At 36.4% G+C, this 16,109-nt stretch overlaps 1 protein-coding gene across 1 annotated transcript in view; it reads right to left on the reverse strand.

Annotated features, from left to right (window-relative positions):
• The window catches only part of CSMD3 (CUB and Sushi multiple domains 3), a 386,198-nt gene that overhangs the window by 242,094 nt on the left and 127,995 nt on the right, over positions 1-16,109 (reverse strand). The window contains exon 5 of the mRNA XM_009905784.2: positions 13,312-13,519. Coding sequence (XP_009904086.2) covers positions 13,312-13,519 — 208 coding nt within the window. The remainder of the gene's footprint in view (positions 1-13,311; positions 13,520-16,109) is intronic.

Below are 16,109 nucleotides of genomic sequence, written 5' to 3' on the forward strand. Positions count from 1 at the left end.
ACAGAATTTGAACAGCACTGATAAAAAGAAAAAAATAGATTATAATGATACTACGATATTGCAAAAGGATATGGTGATTGGATAATAAAGTTCTTGTACTACTATTAGCAATGTACTAGTTAGCATTAGTATTAGTATCTCTTTTAATGTCTCTCCCACATCCCTGCCCCATAGAATTGCCAGTCATTTCTTCATGAGTCTGTAAATATAATACTCTAGGGAATAATGGTTTCACACTAGTCGCTACATAAAATGTTGGCATTCCATGGAGTTCTGACAGGTTCAATCCAGTGATGCTATTCATAATACAGTGTGAAAAACATTCACAAACACTACTTATGATGTGCCTTGTTTATATATATACTGCCAATTAAGAGGTTACAGAGCTTACCCTAGAAACTGAACATTAGTTTAATCTTTGTTACAGAAGAGTAAGAATCCAAAAATGCCACTTAACTTCAGCTTTACACAAGGTAGCATATATAGAGAGTAGTTTTGATACCAATATGCATATTCATTTATATGCACCATCTACCACCCATATTACTAACATGCCATTCTGCAAAAGAATCAAAGCATTCATCAAGACAGAAGGAAAATGAAAAGTTCTTGCTTGCAGAGGTTAGTGTGTAGGCAGAAGGCACAATGAACTCTCTTTCAAGGTTATTAATAACTTTTGACTCCCCAAATCCCCCATGAATGTGCATTTTAGTTGTACACAAACTTTGGCAAAGAAATTCTAGTTCAAATGACCCACAGTAATCATTTGTCTGAGCAGAGCATCCTTCTTGGTTTGGTTAATAGGGGAAATACTCATTATATCAATGAATTGTTCTCATTAATCATTTTATTACCCAATAATTCTATTATGAAATTGGTATTTGTCATATGAGATCATGACAGTCAGTAAGATCCACAGAAACTTTCATTCCAGTGAAACCTTTAATTGAAGTTAAAGCAGCAGACTGCTTGTATCATATATTGGTCTGTCAGCTGCTTAACTGTTTTGCCATCTGGTTAGTTTGGTGCTAATTTGCTGCATGGCTCTCAGTCTAGCAATGGGCCTGTTAACTGCCTGGCTATTCAGCTATTGAACTTGGTGGGCCTTTTAGCTCTCTTTCCAACTTGTCACTCACTCAGTATAAAAATGTTTTCTTTCAAACCACTGTAAATTTCATAAATGTGTATAATACTGTTATCTGTCATTTCATGTAAAAACCCCTCCAAAACAGACTAATTCCCTTTTTCTGGTTAGCTTTACTGTATGGTACACTGCTCTGGTTAGCTATTAAATTCAATTTGCACATTGCTCTGTAGTGATTCAAATAACGATTGCACTGTAAAATGTATTCAGCATAAAAGGCAAAAGCTTCCACTTTAATTAGAAAACAATAAATCTTTCTGTATTGTCACAAAATTTCAGCATGAAACACTTTTTAACAGCCATTAAGTAACTTTGGTTGTTATAAATATCTTGTTTCAAGTGTAAGAAGCATACTTTAGTTTGATATTTGGTGTTTGGAAGGTAGAGGTTTAATTAGCTATTCTTTCTGGTACAGCTATTTCTCTGCACAGTACTATTGCCTAACAATGCAAGACAAAATAGTTCTTTTATTTAAATTCTCACTATAATTGTTAAGCAATACAGAGACAACACCCTTCCACTTCTTACGTATAAGACTAAATCTATTACTGGAAGAGGCCTTACCAAACAATTGAAATAAAAATAAGGCTGTAAAACACATTTTCTAGCACCTATTTTGACTAGTTTGCATTTTGCCTAAAAGGCTGCTTCTTCATAACCACAAAACATGTAAAATAAATTGCAAGTGTATTGGGCAAAGTGCAAGAAAACATCACCCTAGCCATTTACATATGCTTAAAGCAAAATACCAGCTTTATTTTTAAAACAGCTAATATCCAGTTAAGTTTACCTATGAAATCAATAATTCATTAATACTTCTATCCTTGACAGGTATAGGTTATACTTAAGACAAATCTAACAACACACGGGCTGTTATTGTCCAAGCTGTAACTAAATTCATGGCTGCTGATCTTTGCAGCTCATGACTTCTATGGGATTATTCCCAGAAAGCAGATCTGCAAGCTGACAGAATTTATAAAGGCAACTGGCAGAACATGATTGCTTATTCTGCTCATATCACTCCCTTTTCTCACGTCAATTTATCTTCTCATCAAATGATAAAGCTGTTCACTATTACCATAATGCACTGGCAGCCCAACCTACTTGTGTGCCAGTTACTATTCCAAGAGTAGCAACGCTGCATCGTCTACAATATTTTCCTAAAATTAAATAAAATTTTTTTAAAAGTATCTACCATAAAGCAAATGCAGCTGTCTTGTCTTTTTTTTTTTTTTTTAATAGTTCAAAAGATGTAGCTCCCCTCTGAACTACACAGATTCCTGCACAGCAAATTTCAGTCAGACAGTAGGCTTCCTTTCTGCAGCTGACTTTCATAAACTCTTAGAAATATTCATGGGAAACCTTCAGATCATTCATTGTGAATCAGAGATTAAAGAATTTCACCACCATGCATAGTCAACATTTACATTAGTCTGTTATCTGATGCAAGATCTATTTGAAAAAAAAAAAGGTGTTTACTGAAAAAAATGAACCTTTGTTGCTAATCAAGGAATTAGTAAAAGTGTAAGACTATGCATGTAGATGTCTCAGTGAAGTTCTTATCTTTGCATCTTATTTGGTTTGTGACTGTTGGTAAATTAGTTTACAGAAGAATTAGGCAGTAACATTCTTCAGAATTAAAATGTTATTCTTCTTGCACTTCATTACATTATCATGCCTCCATTCCCTTCTTTTCTGTTCTACTTACAAGGTAATTTTTCAAGAATCACTCTGCTTTAGGCTAACTCCCATCCTGAAATCCACTTCTACTTTATTCTCCCTCAGAAAACTCTAACATGCAATACTCACCATGTGTTGAAAAGTAGAATTCAGGGTTGGTTTGTCTGAGTATTTTAATAGCACAGTTCACATCCCCCATTTCTTCCAGAGTCATAATGACAAAATATTATACAATAACATTTGAAATGCACATTACCAGCTAGCTATGATCTTGACATATAGCTTTAAAATCCTTGTTTCATTCATGCATAAAACTATATTTAGTTACTAAAAACTACACAGTTTAAAACTATAGAATCAACAAGACTGGAAAAGACCTCAGAGATCAAGTCCAACCTATCACCCAACACCTCATGACTAACTAAACCATGTCTTCAAGTGCCATGTCCAATCCCCTCTTGAACACCTCCAGGGACAGTGACTCCACCACCTCCCTGGAAGGCACATTCCAATGGCCAATAACTCTCTCTATGAAGAACCTCAAGCCTAAACCTCCCTGGTGCAGCTTGTGACTGTGTCCTCTTGTTCTGCTGCCTGGGAGAAGAAACCAACTCCCACCTGTCTACAACCTCCCTTCAGGTGGTTGTAGAGAGCAATAAGGTATAGTTTATAGAAAGAAATTAAAACAGAAAGAATTCTTGTTTTCTTCAAAGACAGGAGACAAATGGTTGATAAGACACAAATAAGACAAAAATACTTGATGTTGTACAAATTTCTCATTCTTTCAGAAATGACAGCCATACTGTTCAACAGCTACTTCCATTCACACTGTTGCTTTCTTTTATATATATTGTTTATGTGCATTGACTAGTCGTCTGTCATCTTAAATGGCCCATTTGTGGATACAAGGCAAAATTTAAGGTCTCTGATTTAACAACTCTGTTAACAATTCCCTAGAAAGAATTAGACTCATGTTAAGAAAAGGAAACCTAAAACTAACCAACTATTTCAGACAATGCTTGATTTGAAATGTCCTGAAGGATAAAGTTACTATATCACTCATTTCATCAATCCAGTAAGAGCTTACCTTGAGAATCAGAGACTAACATAACCATTAAAATTGGGGTCAAGTACTAACAAGTAAGTTTTTTGTATGACTAGGCCTATCAATATCCTTTGTTTCTAATTCTGGTGGTGAGAATAATGAGTCTAAATGGCAGTCATTAGAGATGTGAATGATTATTACACAACTGGCTTTTGTCCTCACTTTTTTTTTCCTGGAAATGTTCTATCCACATTACATCAAATCATTTCAGCAAAGACACAGTGACATATGTTGTCAAACAGTCAAAAAAAAAAAAAGTCCTCTATTTCTTACCTTGTTATCTAAACTAAGAACTCAAGATTTGAATCTTTTGAAGATATCAAATAAATATGACACGTTCATCAATATTTCCAGTTATCTTTGGATAACAAGGAAGATCAACAAGGTGGGGAGTTGCCTGCACATTGTTCTTCTGTGAAAGGATTTCTAACAAGAATTCCGTTAGCATGAAAGTGTTGTAAGAGCTGTGGATTCCCTAGAATTTTAGTTGCAGCATACATTTATGCAGCTTTAACATATAATGCAGATATAAAGACTTAGAGTTGTCTCTGTGGCAGAAGCCATAGAACTTAGGTAAGAGGAATTTTTCGTTTAATTGTATATGTGCAACTCAAGCTGCAGGTGGGTGTCAGGGTTGCTTTGGTGTGCGCATCCAGTATGCTCAATTCATTAAATACCTGGGTGATTCAGGAATTGACAATCCAGTGAAAATACAGACTGGCTTGAGTAAACAGACTAATTTGAAAGGTAATTATAATACCAAAATAGGTGAAATTTCCCAGCTGACTCTTCAATTAATTAAAAAATAAAAAAAAAAACAACAGAAAGAAAGCAAAAAAACAACACAGCAAGAAAAAAAATAATAATTAGTTATATGTTTGCTGTATTTCCAAGCTAAATTAAAAAGACGAAAGAAGTTGAGTTAACCTTCTGCATTGCCATCTTTCAATGCCCAGTTCTAAGGCATAACACAACACATCTTTCAGAGGAGAAAGTAAACAGTACTAATTCTGTCTTGGAGGAAAGGAGACAAAAATTCTCCCTAAAGTCAGACCGTTCAGAAAGCTACATATGCAGGGGGAAGGGGTAAAAACAAAACTAAAACAAAAGTAAAGCATCCAAAACAAAAGTGTCTAAAATATACCATTCTATTAACAGTTTGAAGGTAACACATCAGCTAAGTTTCAAGTGGCTAAAGGCACAAATCAGTGAAAGATGTGTAGATAAGGTCGGTTTGTGCAAAATTGTCTGTAGTAGGCCTAAACATTATTTAACTGAGAAACATGATACTGACAAGCCTGAATCTAGATAAAGCCTTGATTGCTGTTTCCAAATCTCAGACCTGCAGCCAACTGACAGACAAAAAGCCTTTTATTTTTAGAGCAAGAAATTACTACTCTTCAAATTTAACCTAATGAGCTATTTAGAACAAATTAAGGTTTTAGGTAGAAACTCCACTGTAATCATTTATTTATGATATATATAACAAATGAAAACTTAAATAAGCCAATACTTGGGGAAAAGGGTGGAAAACTTCTACATTATGTCACTTGTTCTAGAAAGTACTTTAACAATCTATTGATTAATTTCATTCAGCTAGACGGATAAAAATTGTTCACCCTGTGACTCTTTGTCAAGTTCCTTATGATGCTTGGAAGATAAAAATTGTTTGCTTTAAAAATGTCATTGTTGAAATATGTGAGAGCCTTGTCATGCCTTTGCAATATTGAAAAAAGTTCAATTTTCAAGTTACTGTCTAAGAGAAACCATTGTACAATCATTAAGAACTGAATGCAGATCCAACTTATGATTAATGGAAGTTTGTGGTACTGTGGATATGAAATGCTGGAAAGTGCCAAGATTAAGAAATACTTCCATTTCAGAAGTAGGTTGCATCTTATAATGCCAGATATTCACATATCAAAGATTCTCCAATTAATCTGTTGGCAGAATAATGAAGTATGATGAAAGGTAAAAGGAAACTTCCAAGCACATACTGAAATGTTAGCTTATGATACAAGCAATGTGTTGTTTGTGACAGAAGTAATAAACTGATGGTCAGTGTTGTGTCCTGATTGCCTAGAAGACTATTAGAAGTTTCTGATTTTCATGTAGATGTTAGAGATTTGGAAGAAGACACTAAATTATTCATAAATGTGATACAAATACCTCATATACAGTATGACTTCATGCTTACAAGTCATTGTTTCTGGGCAAATAGATCATAGAATCAATAGAAGACATGTAACAGACAGTTTAAAATCAAAAAGCCACATAGTAGTATATTCTTTAATCTTCTGAATATCAATTCTTTCTCTCTAATTATACAGTGATCCTTTCAGTGTCTTGAGATCAGTACTTCATTCTTTCTAAAACAGAAGGGGAAAATGTTTACTGTGGGTCATAGAATCATAGAATGCCAGGGATTGCAAGGGACTTCAGAGATCGAGTCCAACCCTCCTGCAAAAGAGGACCACTTAGTAGAGAATCCATTCAGCAGTATCCTGAAGCCATAACATTCCCCTTCCAAAATACTGAATTATATTTGGGCTATTTGATGTTTTCTTAAAACAGCCTGCTTTTATCTCATTGATTTTCAGTCGTCCTCAAACCCAACTAACACAGAAGATCAAGGCGTTACACAGCAACTGCCTAGGGTTGTCAGAGTGTGGTCTGACAGTTGTTTCTTGACCAGTAGGCAACTGTCAGAGCTCAGACAAGCTAAAACTACCTCAGGTCAAGACACCTCAGGAGAATCCTATGACAGATCCCTGTCAGATCAATAGAAAGCCTGTGGCCACTTCTTAGTAATAAGACAAAAGTCATGTTTACTGGAGTACCAGTGTTGCTAGATTCCCATTAAAGAAACTTGGAGACATCGGAAATAGTAATGAAAGAGTACTTCTCCCTGCAGCTAATTCTCATTTAACTTCTCTCCCTAATCTTTAGTACTTCATGCAACTGCAGTAGTTAAAATGAAAAACACATATAGGTATGCAATCTTCAAACTGGTGAAAGACTCCAATTATATTTTCTGCACAACATAAAGGAAAATTGGCATGCAACTCTGGCTGGAGATAGTTTAAATTATAAGTCAAATTACTCCCACTCTGCAGCAAAATTAGGGACCCCATGGGTCTTGTTAGAAAAAGTACTTTTATAATCTGAAAGTTTTCCTGAGTATCTGCCACTCTAGTTACTCATAGCTAGGTATTAAATCCAAACTTAAAAGTATCTTAAAAGAGCTGTTGCTTAACATTAGAATGAAAATTCGAAATGCTGTCATGTTAGGCCTGAGTCAGATACTTTATTTCATCTTTTTAAAGGTGATGAGACACTGAAAGTCCTGAAATGCCTTTAAAGAACAACTCAATACAAACTAAGAGGATAAAAATTGTGCAGCTCCATTCAAACTACAGGAGAACTTTTGAGTTCACTCCTATTTTCTGCCTCTGAAAATGTGTCAAGGTAGAAATTGAAATCTGCCATAAAAGGCTACTCTTATTGCATAATTAAATATAATTGCTGACATGAAATCCATGCAGATTACTCACAGAACCATTCATCTCAGTTTCCATCTTTTTTTGTGTGTGTGTGTGAATTAGTATCTTGCTCAGTCACATTTTGTGCAACTGGTCTAGTTCTACAGAATTCATCACATAGTACATTTACATTTTAAAATTGCTTACATTTATCCACAGAGACCTTTCCCTCTTCTGCAATACCTGCAAGCTAATAAATATCTTACTCCATAATTTTATAGAGCTTTCATCTCAGAGGTCTCAACAAATGTCAGAAACCGTACCATCCTTCATTGCATTTAAAAAAATTCTAAAGCATAAGGAGACATTATGTTGTTCACCACAAAAATCTAAGACAAAACTGGGGGGTAAAAAATAAAACAAACAAAAAAGAAAAGCTGTGCAAGAGCTGCAAGAGAAGTGAGAATGCAAAACAACTCTGTACATACCAAGGTCAGCAAAGGAGGAGGAGTAAGTGCTCCAGGCATGAGAACTCATGTTGAGGCAGCATGTCCCCTTGTAGCCCATGGAGGTTAAAAATGGAGAAGTAATCCATCCGCAGCCCATCAAGGGCCACATGTTAAAGTAGGTAGATGCGCCTGATAGAGACTGTGACCCTGTGGGAAACCTGCGATGGAATGGGCTCCTGGCAGGACCTGGGGACTGTAGGGTGCAGCTGATGCTGGAGTAGGTTTGCTGGCAGAACTCACAACCCCGTGGAGGACCAATTCTGGATCAGCCTGTTCCTGAAGGACTGCACCCTACAGAAGGAACCCGTGCTGGAGTAGTCTGTGAAGAACTGAAGCCCACAGCACGGGCTCATGTAGGAGAAGTTCATGGATGACTGTCTCCCACAGGTGGTGCCCATGCTGGAGCGGGGGAAGAGTGTGAGGAAGAAAGAGCAGCAAAGACAAGTGTTGAAATACCACAACCCTCATTTTATGTCCACCTCTACAACTCAGGACGGGAAAGGTAGAGAAAATCTGGAATTAAGTTGATCTTAAGGAGTTTTAAGATTTTGGGTTCTTTTTCATCCTATTTTGACTTGATTTGCAATAAATTAATTTCACCAAGTCTATTTTGCCTATGATAGCAATTGGCAAGTGATCTCCCTGTCCTTATCTAAACCCCAAAGCCTTTCATATATTTTCCTTGTCTAGCTGAGAAGGGACAATGACAGAGCAGCTTGATGGGCCACTGTTGTCCAGCCAAGGCCAACTTGCCACACTCACGGACTGACAATAAATGAACAGAAACAGTATGGCCATCACACCAGGTGACCCAAACTGATTTTAGCTAATCACTTTTCTTCTTCCTTTGATATAGCTAAATGATGCAGTGGAATCAAGTAATATGTAGAAGCACAAGTTTATTTCTGGTTGCAATAGGCATGAAATGATTGCTGCAGCTTTCCCTTGTTGACTTTTTTTACAACATAAGAAATTGCTGAGAAACTAAAAGAAGTGCTATATCTTCATAAATGCCTCACTCAAAAATGGATGCACAATATTTCTTTAATGTATCAAGAAATGTAAAAAACCCCCCAAAGATCTATTACCCAAGGACAAAAAAAAAGACAATGAAAAAAGCATTAAAAACAGTTGATGTTTGTAGCACTTAGCATTTTTAAGTGAAGACTCTAGAAGTCTGGCTAATTTTGAAATTAGCACAGAAAAACACATGAAATACAGACTGCCATTTACAGGAGGGAGCACTAAATTATTCATTAGTTCTTTCTGGCACTAAACTCTGTATCTATAAAAAGTATTTTGAATCTTTGAAAGTTACAGGAGTTGCTTTTCTCATCCAAAACACTGACTTTTTTACTGACCCCAGAGACTAGTTCTTAAAAATGTCTGAATTTATCTCTTCTGTTCTTTACAAACAGCCGCAGGAGGTGAGCCGTTCCTACAGCAGTTCAGCAGAGTGGCAGAGATTGGTGGACTTTGTCTTTTTTTCCCCAAAGCCAGGTTACACCTGGAGAGAGAAGCAAGCCCCCTCACCAAGCTGGCCAGTCTAATGAGAGGCGGGCAAGGCATGGGCAGAGCTGCATCCAGAAGGCTATTTAAACACCCCAGGAGTACAGGGATCTTTGATCCTTGCACCCTGAGCAAGGTCAAGGTAAAGGCTGTGGTGATTCATCTGGGCAGTTTGTGCAGAAGGTCATGTGGGCAGGACCAGCCATGGTTCCTACAAGGGTAAAATCTGTGGTGAAAAGAAATGTGACATCCCAGATAGAAGTCCTATGCAAATATGCAGTTATCCAGGTCACAGGCTGCAAGGAGTGCCACAGCCTTGTGCTGGCAACAAGTGGCAGCTATGAGAACTGCTGCCTCTGCTGTGAAGAGGTGGTCAATCTGCTTAGCCTCATGGCAAAGCTGTGCAGGGAGGTTGAAATGTTGAGGAGTATCAGGGAGACTGAACAGATCCTTCTCATAGGGAAGTTTGCTGTCTCCCTGGAGCTTGGATTATGAACATCACTAGGAAGCTTCCTAGCCTAGTGCAGTCATTGGACTATTACCCGTTACTGATCTTCCATGCAGGTGGAAAGGAAGTAATGACTGTTAGTCCAAGAGCAATTAAAAGAGATCTTAGGGCCTTGGGATGAGTGGTCAAAGATTCTAGAGCACAGGTCATCTTTTCTTCTGATTTTCCAATCACAGAAAATGACACTGGAATGAACAATCCAATGCAGTCCATTAATACATGGCTCCGTGGCTGGTATCACCACCACAAATTTGGGTTCTTCAACTATGTGGCCTACATGGCACCAGGGTTATTGACACCAAACAGAAGACACCTTCCTCAAAATGGGAAGAAGTTCCTCACTCAGGAGGTTGCGGGGCTGACTGACAGGGCTTTAAACCAGGTGTGAAAATTTAGTACTTTATGAAGAATTCCATGCCTTGTCTCCTGGATAACCCTAGACTAGCTACTGGATGTATATTGTAGATCCTTGTTTTACTAAGAACAAAAAAAGTAGTTACAGAGCAAATGTGCTGAAGAAGAAAACTTTTGATTTGTTTTTAACAAATCAGGACAAGTAACAGTCACATAAAGCAACAAAATAACTATGAAATAATTTTTCAATACTGAATATCCAGATCAACCAACATGTTTTAAGTAATTCCACACACTGTGTACTATATGTTTTCCAGAATGAAAGATCAAAAACATGGTTTCAGTTTTAGAACTATACTGTGTGACTAGAAACTAACCTATCTTGAGTTACACCTCAAGCTACAGTCCAGGGGGCTTTAAAGTATTACCACTGTAAATCTAATAAACAAATTGTTGTTAATTAAGCTTCCCAAATAATTTTTTTTTTCTAACATATAGGGGGAATACTTTTGCATAACTGCATACATCAGTCTAATTTAAGGAATATAAATGACAAACTGAACAAAAATAAGAATACTGTCTCAATCTGTTCTAAGCATGAGCAATTATTAAATTAAGGTTATAAGATTTTATGTTTAGTAAACTGATGAGAATGTCCATATATTAAAAAACATTATTAAAAAATGTAAATTTAAATAGAACTAATGATTTTAACAGGCAAAAAAAATAAATCATTGTTTTAAGCTCATGACTGAATACATAAAATACATTCAAGAGGAATAGAATGCCCATTTAACTATTCGAGAGAGTCATTTTTTCTGTGTGTCATTGGTATTACCACACTAATTACTGTTATAAATTGTTTAAAAATTATTTTAACTGACAGCTAGTTCAAAAGATCTCAGTTTAACAGCTTGAAAAACTCAACAGCAATTAAGTAATATTCTAATACAGGTAATTAACTATGTAGGTGGTAGTACAGATTAACTGAAATGATGAAATGCTCTTTATAAAGCTGAGACTTATTAGATAGGCTTTTACTATACCTGTAAGTAGTAATGAGTATTACATAGAAACTGATGTTTCAAAAAATACAGTTTTCTGATTTGGGATATTTTCTTCTTAAAAAATTTATAATAATTTCATTTTTTTAGCCTATGCTGTATTCGATTTTTGTACTGATAACAAGAAAACAAGACTGACTTTAATGTGCTAGCAAGTTGTTGTATCACTTCCTGTTCACAAGCTCTTTGCTGTTGTGCAGAATCCTGATAATGCTTTATGAACCTGTTCAGAGCTTAAGATTTTACTGGGGAGCACCGCTGTTATTTATGGTTTTATATACATACTCTCCTTCTTTTTTGTGAACCTATAGTATATTTAAACCAATATAACAAACACACATATGTGTAATATTCACATGTTTCTTGAGTATTGTGATGATACGTTATGATAAACTACCAGGCTGAAAACCTACAAAATGCATCATTCATTTTTTCTTCTTAACTGAACCTAATCTGAACAGAGGTTGTTTAAAATTTTATTTCTTCTACTTGCTTTGCAAAGTGCATCTACATTGAGATCAAGAATTGCAGATGCCAGCTTATCAAAAATACTGTTACTACCACTACCTTAAATAGATTAAGAAAGACAAAGGTAGTGTATTTGAAATAAAATCCAAACCATAAAGTGCTGTGGCTACTCACAGAATCATGGAATGTTATGGGCTGCAAGGGACCTTGAAAGATTTCATAGAATAGAATTAACCGGGTTGGAAAAGACCTTTGAGATCATCAAGTCCAACCCATAATCCAACACAATCCAATCAACCAAACCATGGCACCAAGCACCCCATCCAGTCTCCTCCTGAACACCTCCAGCAATGGCGACCCCACCACCTCCCCGGGCAGCCCACTCCAATGGCCAATCACTCCCTCTATGAAGAACTTCCTCCCAACACCCAGCCCAAACCTCCCCCGGCGCAGCCCGAGGGAGGGATCATCCAGTCTAACCCTCCTGCCAGAGAAGGATCACCTATACTAGATCACACAGGAACACATCCAGGCAGGTTTTGAATATCTCCAGAGAGGGAGACTCCACAACCTCCCTGGGCAGCCTGTTCCAGTGTTCTGTCACCCTCACAGTGAAGAAATTTTTCCTTATGCTTACATGGAACTTCCCATATCTCAATTTCCACCCATAGCCCCTTGTCATTGGACAACACCAAGAAAAGCCTGGCTCCCTCCTCTTGGCACTCACCCTTTACATATTTATAAACACTAGTGAGGTCACCCATTAGTCTTCTCCTCTCCAAAGTGTCCCAGCTCCTTCAGTCTCTCATCATAAGGGAGATGTTCCACTCCCTTAATAATTTTTGTGGCTCTGAGCTGGACTCTTTCAAGAAGTTCCCTGTCTTTCCTGAACTGAAGGACCCAGAACTGGACATTAAGTTAAGGGTGTTACATTTCACAGATTAAGACGGAAATTTCTATGTAAGTGTAACAGTAGTCATACCCCCAGCACAGGATATAGTGAGACCACATATACAGTCCTCTGCATAGAAATTCTTTTAGAGACAATCTGTGATCAACAGCTGTGATCAACACTGCTTCCTCAAGCTCTCTGCTGAGAGGACTCCATGCCATTCACTTTCTGACACTATGAAACTACCTGAAGGCTCTCCCAGTCCTTACTAGCACAGCAGTCCATTCCATTCTGTTGCTAAATATATACATTTGTGACACAATAACGGCTAAAACAGACCTACAGACAAAGATATGAATGAGCCTACAACTGTCATCTCGATGTCACACCCTTGCAATATAATTGGAAATCATTTTACAGCTGCAATTAGAATATCAACATTTATACCACACAAAGAGCCATTACTGCTTGGATTGTTTTTTTGGTTTTTCAGCAAGACTATCTATTGACAAAACAAAAAGCAATGGAAATTATGCTTCCACATATCATTTTTTAAAAATTATTTTACCATATTCAAGTTGCAATAGTTGACTTACCATATTGTAGGTGGTTCAGAACCTTCTACTTCTAAATAGTCATATTTTTCTTCCATTTGGAAATCTGTAAATATGAGTGAAATAGTATCCCCAGGCTCTGCCACAATTGTCCACGTGCAATCTGCATTATTGTGATATTCATTAGGAAAGTTGGGGCTTGAGATGATGCCGCTAGATCCTCTCATAGTACCTCCACATGCATCCTCAGCTGTTAAAACATAAATTATAATCAACATTAAAATCACCCCTTAGAAATGTATACTTTCTTGTTGAGAATAGATGTTTAACATGTTAGACTTGGAATCTGCGGCAAAGTGAAGATGTTAACAAGTAACTCTTTCAAATTTCAGTTATATAGACATTAAAACACTAATGCCAGCACATATTTTTGTGAGCTAAAAAATATTGATTGTGAATGCAGAGCTACAACTTTCAGAAACCACAGGATCGTAGAGTTGTTCATGCTGAAAAAGATATTTAAAATCATCAAGTCCAGCTACTGACCTAACACTACAAAGTCCACTGCTAAACCATCTCTCTAAGCACCACATACACACATCTTTTAAATCCCCCCAGGGTTGATAATTCAACCAATTTCCCAGACAACTCTTCAAATAACACATATATATACACACACCATGTTACTAGATGGGAACAATGTATTGCATTTCTTATTCAGTTTATTTTCCAAATGTTTGAAACACACTTGAAAAGTAAGTCTCTTTTCTGCTTTATTTGAGTGCTAACATGAACAAAATTTGCCCTAGAGCCTGGGAAAAAAAGTCAATACTGCTGTAAAATTAATGACAAGTTAAAAAAAAATAAAGGAGTATAGCATCACAGAACAATAGCTTTTAAGAATTCTGGCACACATAATGACTCACCTCTAATGGAAAGAAAAAATTTAATGATTGTAAGAAACTTTTTAATTATAGTAGTTTAAGAGTTCAAAATACCAGGTTTTGTCTCTTAAAAATTCTACTAAATTATTATATGTCGAGATAGAAAAACTGAAGTAAAAACATATCTTGGATTTAATCTTACTAATTAACCACTGCATTTAACAATCACCAAATACAACAAGGCTTTCAAGTTTCATACTTTCAAGTCCTTTGTTGAGAAAGGAATAAAAAAAAAAAAAAAGATAAGTAATACTTTGATTTTCATGCATTAAGGACAATGAGGAGAATACTTTGTACTTCCTAGTTCAGAGATGTAAAATGTTCCTTAAAACAATGAGTAACATACTGATGGGATGATTCTGAATGATTGGTATATGGACCTTAAAAACTTATTGAAATATATTTTATCCAGTACTGATCTGAGAAGATTTTTATAGGCAAAATTTCATAATAACTGAAGCTTATGCAATGGGCAAAGACAAATAGTATGTGAAATGTAATAAGTTTAAAGCAGAAAACTAGAAGTAGCTTACAAGAATAACAAATTTGGAATAGCTTTCTCTCAGATTCAAAAATACTGAACAATATTACATAGAATACATAGAATAAACCAGGTTGGACGAGACCTTCAAGATCATCGCGTCCAACCCATCAACCAATCCAACCCACCTAAACAACTAACCCATGGCACCAAGCACCCCATCAAGACTTCTCCTGAAAACCTCCAATGACGGTGACTCCATTTTTGCAAATGAGTTATAAAGAAACCTATCCTAGTTCTTTGCAATATAAAACCCCTTTTCACTAAAAATGTTGCCACTTTCACCAATATCTAAAATATGTAGAGTGAGTGTATTCAAAACTACAACTTGTGTCAATGTGCATGTCCACTATTTCTGAGCCACATTGGTTCAGAGATTTTTGCCAAAATGTAATTTTTTTACCATCAGCAAAATGGCCCAGACAAATCATCATGTATTTTGTTCTGATTCTTGTAGCAAATTTGTTACAAATAAAATTAATACTAGCTACATTTAACTGCTGCAAATATAACCGAGAGCATATCAGACATAATCTGAGCCTCTGTAATGCAAGCATTAGTCCAATAAATAACAGAATTACTGTGCTGTGTTCTTATATTCCTCCACCTACAATTCCATTAACTTGTGATTTATTCGATTACACTCTTGCAGTCATATCCTCATAAGTAAAAGCTCACATCCAGGAGGAGGCAAACAACCATTAACTCCCACAAAAATGTTTAGCATCTTCAGTTGTGAAGCCACTTGAAAAAAGAATTGATACACAAGTAAGCTGACAAACACTGAAGTTGACTGCAGCAGTTCTACTGCTGACTTCATGCTGCACGACTCCAACAAATAAAAGAAAATGTAATAATTACTTCTATGCAATCCACCTTTAGTACCTGTGCTTCTATCACATTGAAATAGCATAACTGCTTAGATGTCAGCAATGAAACGTTGCAGAAAAAAGAAAACTGGTAAGAACACTTATGAAGACTAATAATGGCCCATCGTCATCAATGCACAACAAATCCAATAATAATACATCAACAATGAAGAAAGAAAGGAAAGATAATCTTTGCAGAGATTACCATTCAGAGCACTGAGAATCTCTTTCATTGCATTTCCACAACTTTCTTAATCACCTCTGCCAAGCGATTGAGGGAGGAGTCATCAAAGATACGTAAGTGCCTAACGCTACAGTCATTTTAAGCAAAATATGATCCCTACACAGCAGTTAAGTAGCTACATGCCTTGAAAGAACTGTGTAGCACTTCCTGTTCTTTTATATTCCAGTTACCACATACAGAAAAAAACACAACATTCACAGGCATGGTGAGAAGACAGCACTTCTTCTTCAGTGTAGACTTGA

The sequence above is a fragment of the Dryobates pubescens genome, chromosome 14 (genome assembly GCF_014839835.1).
Source record: "Dryobates pubescens isolate bDryPub1 chromosome 14, bDryPub1.pri, whole genome shotgun sequence".
Classification (NCBI taxonomy): domain Eukaryota; kingdom Metazoa; phylum Chordata; class Aves; order Piciformes; family Picidae; genus Dryobates; species Dryobates pubescens.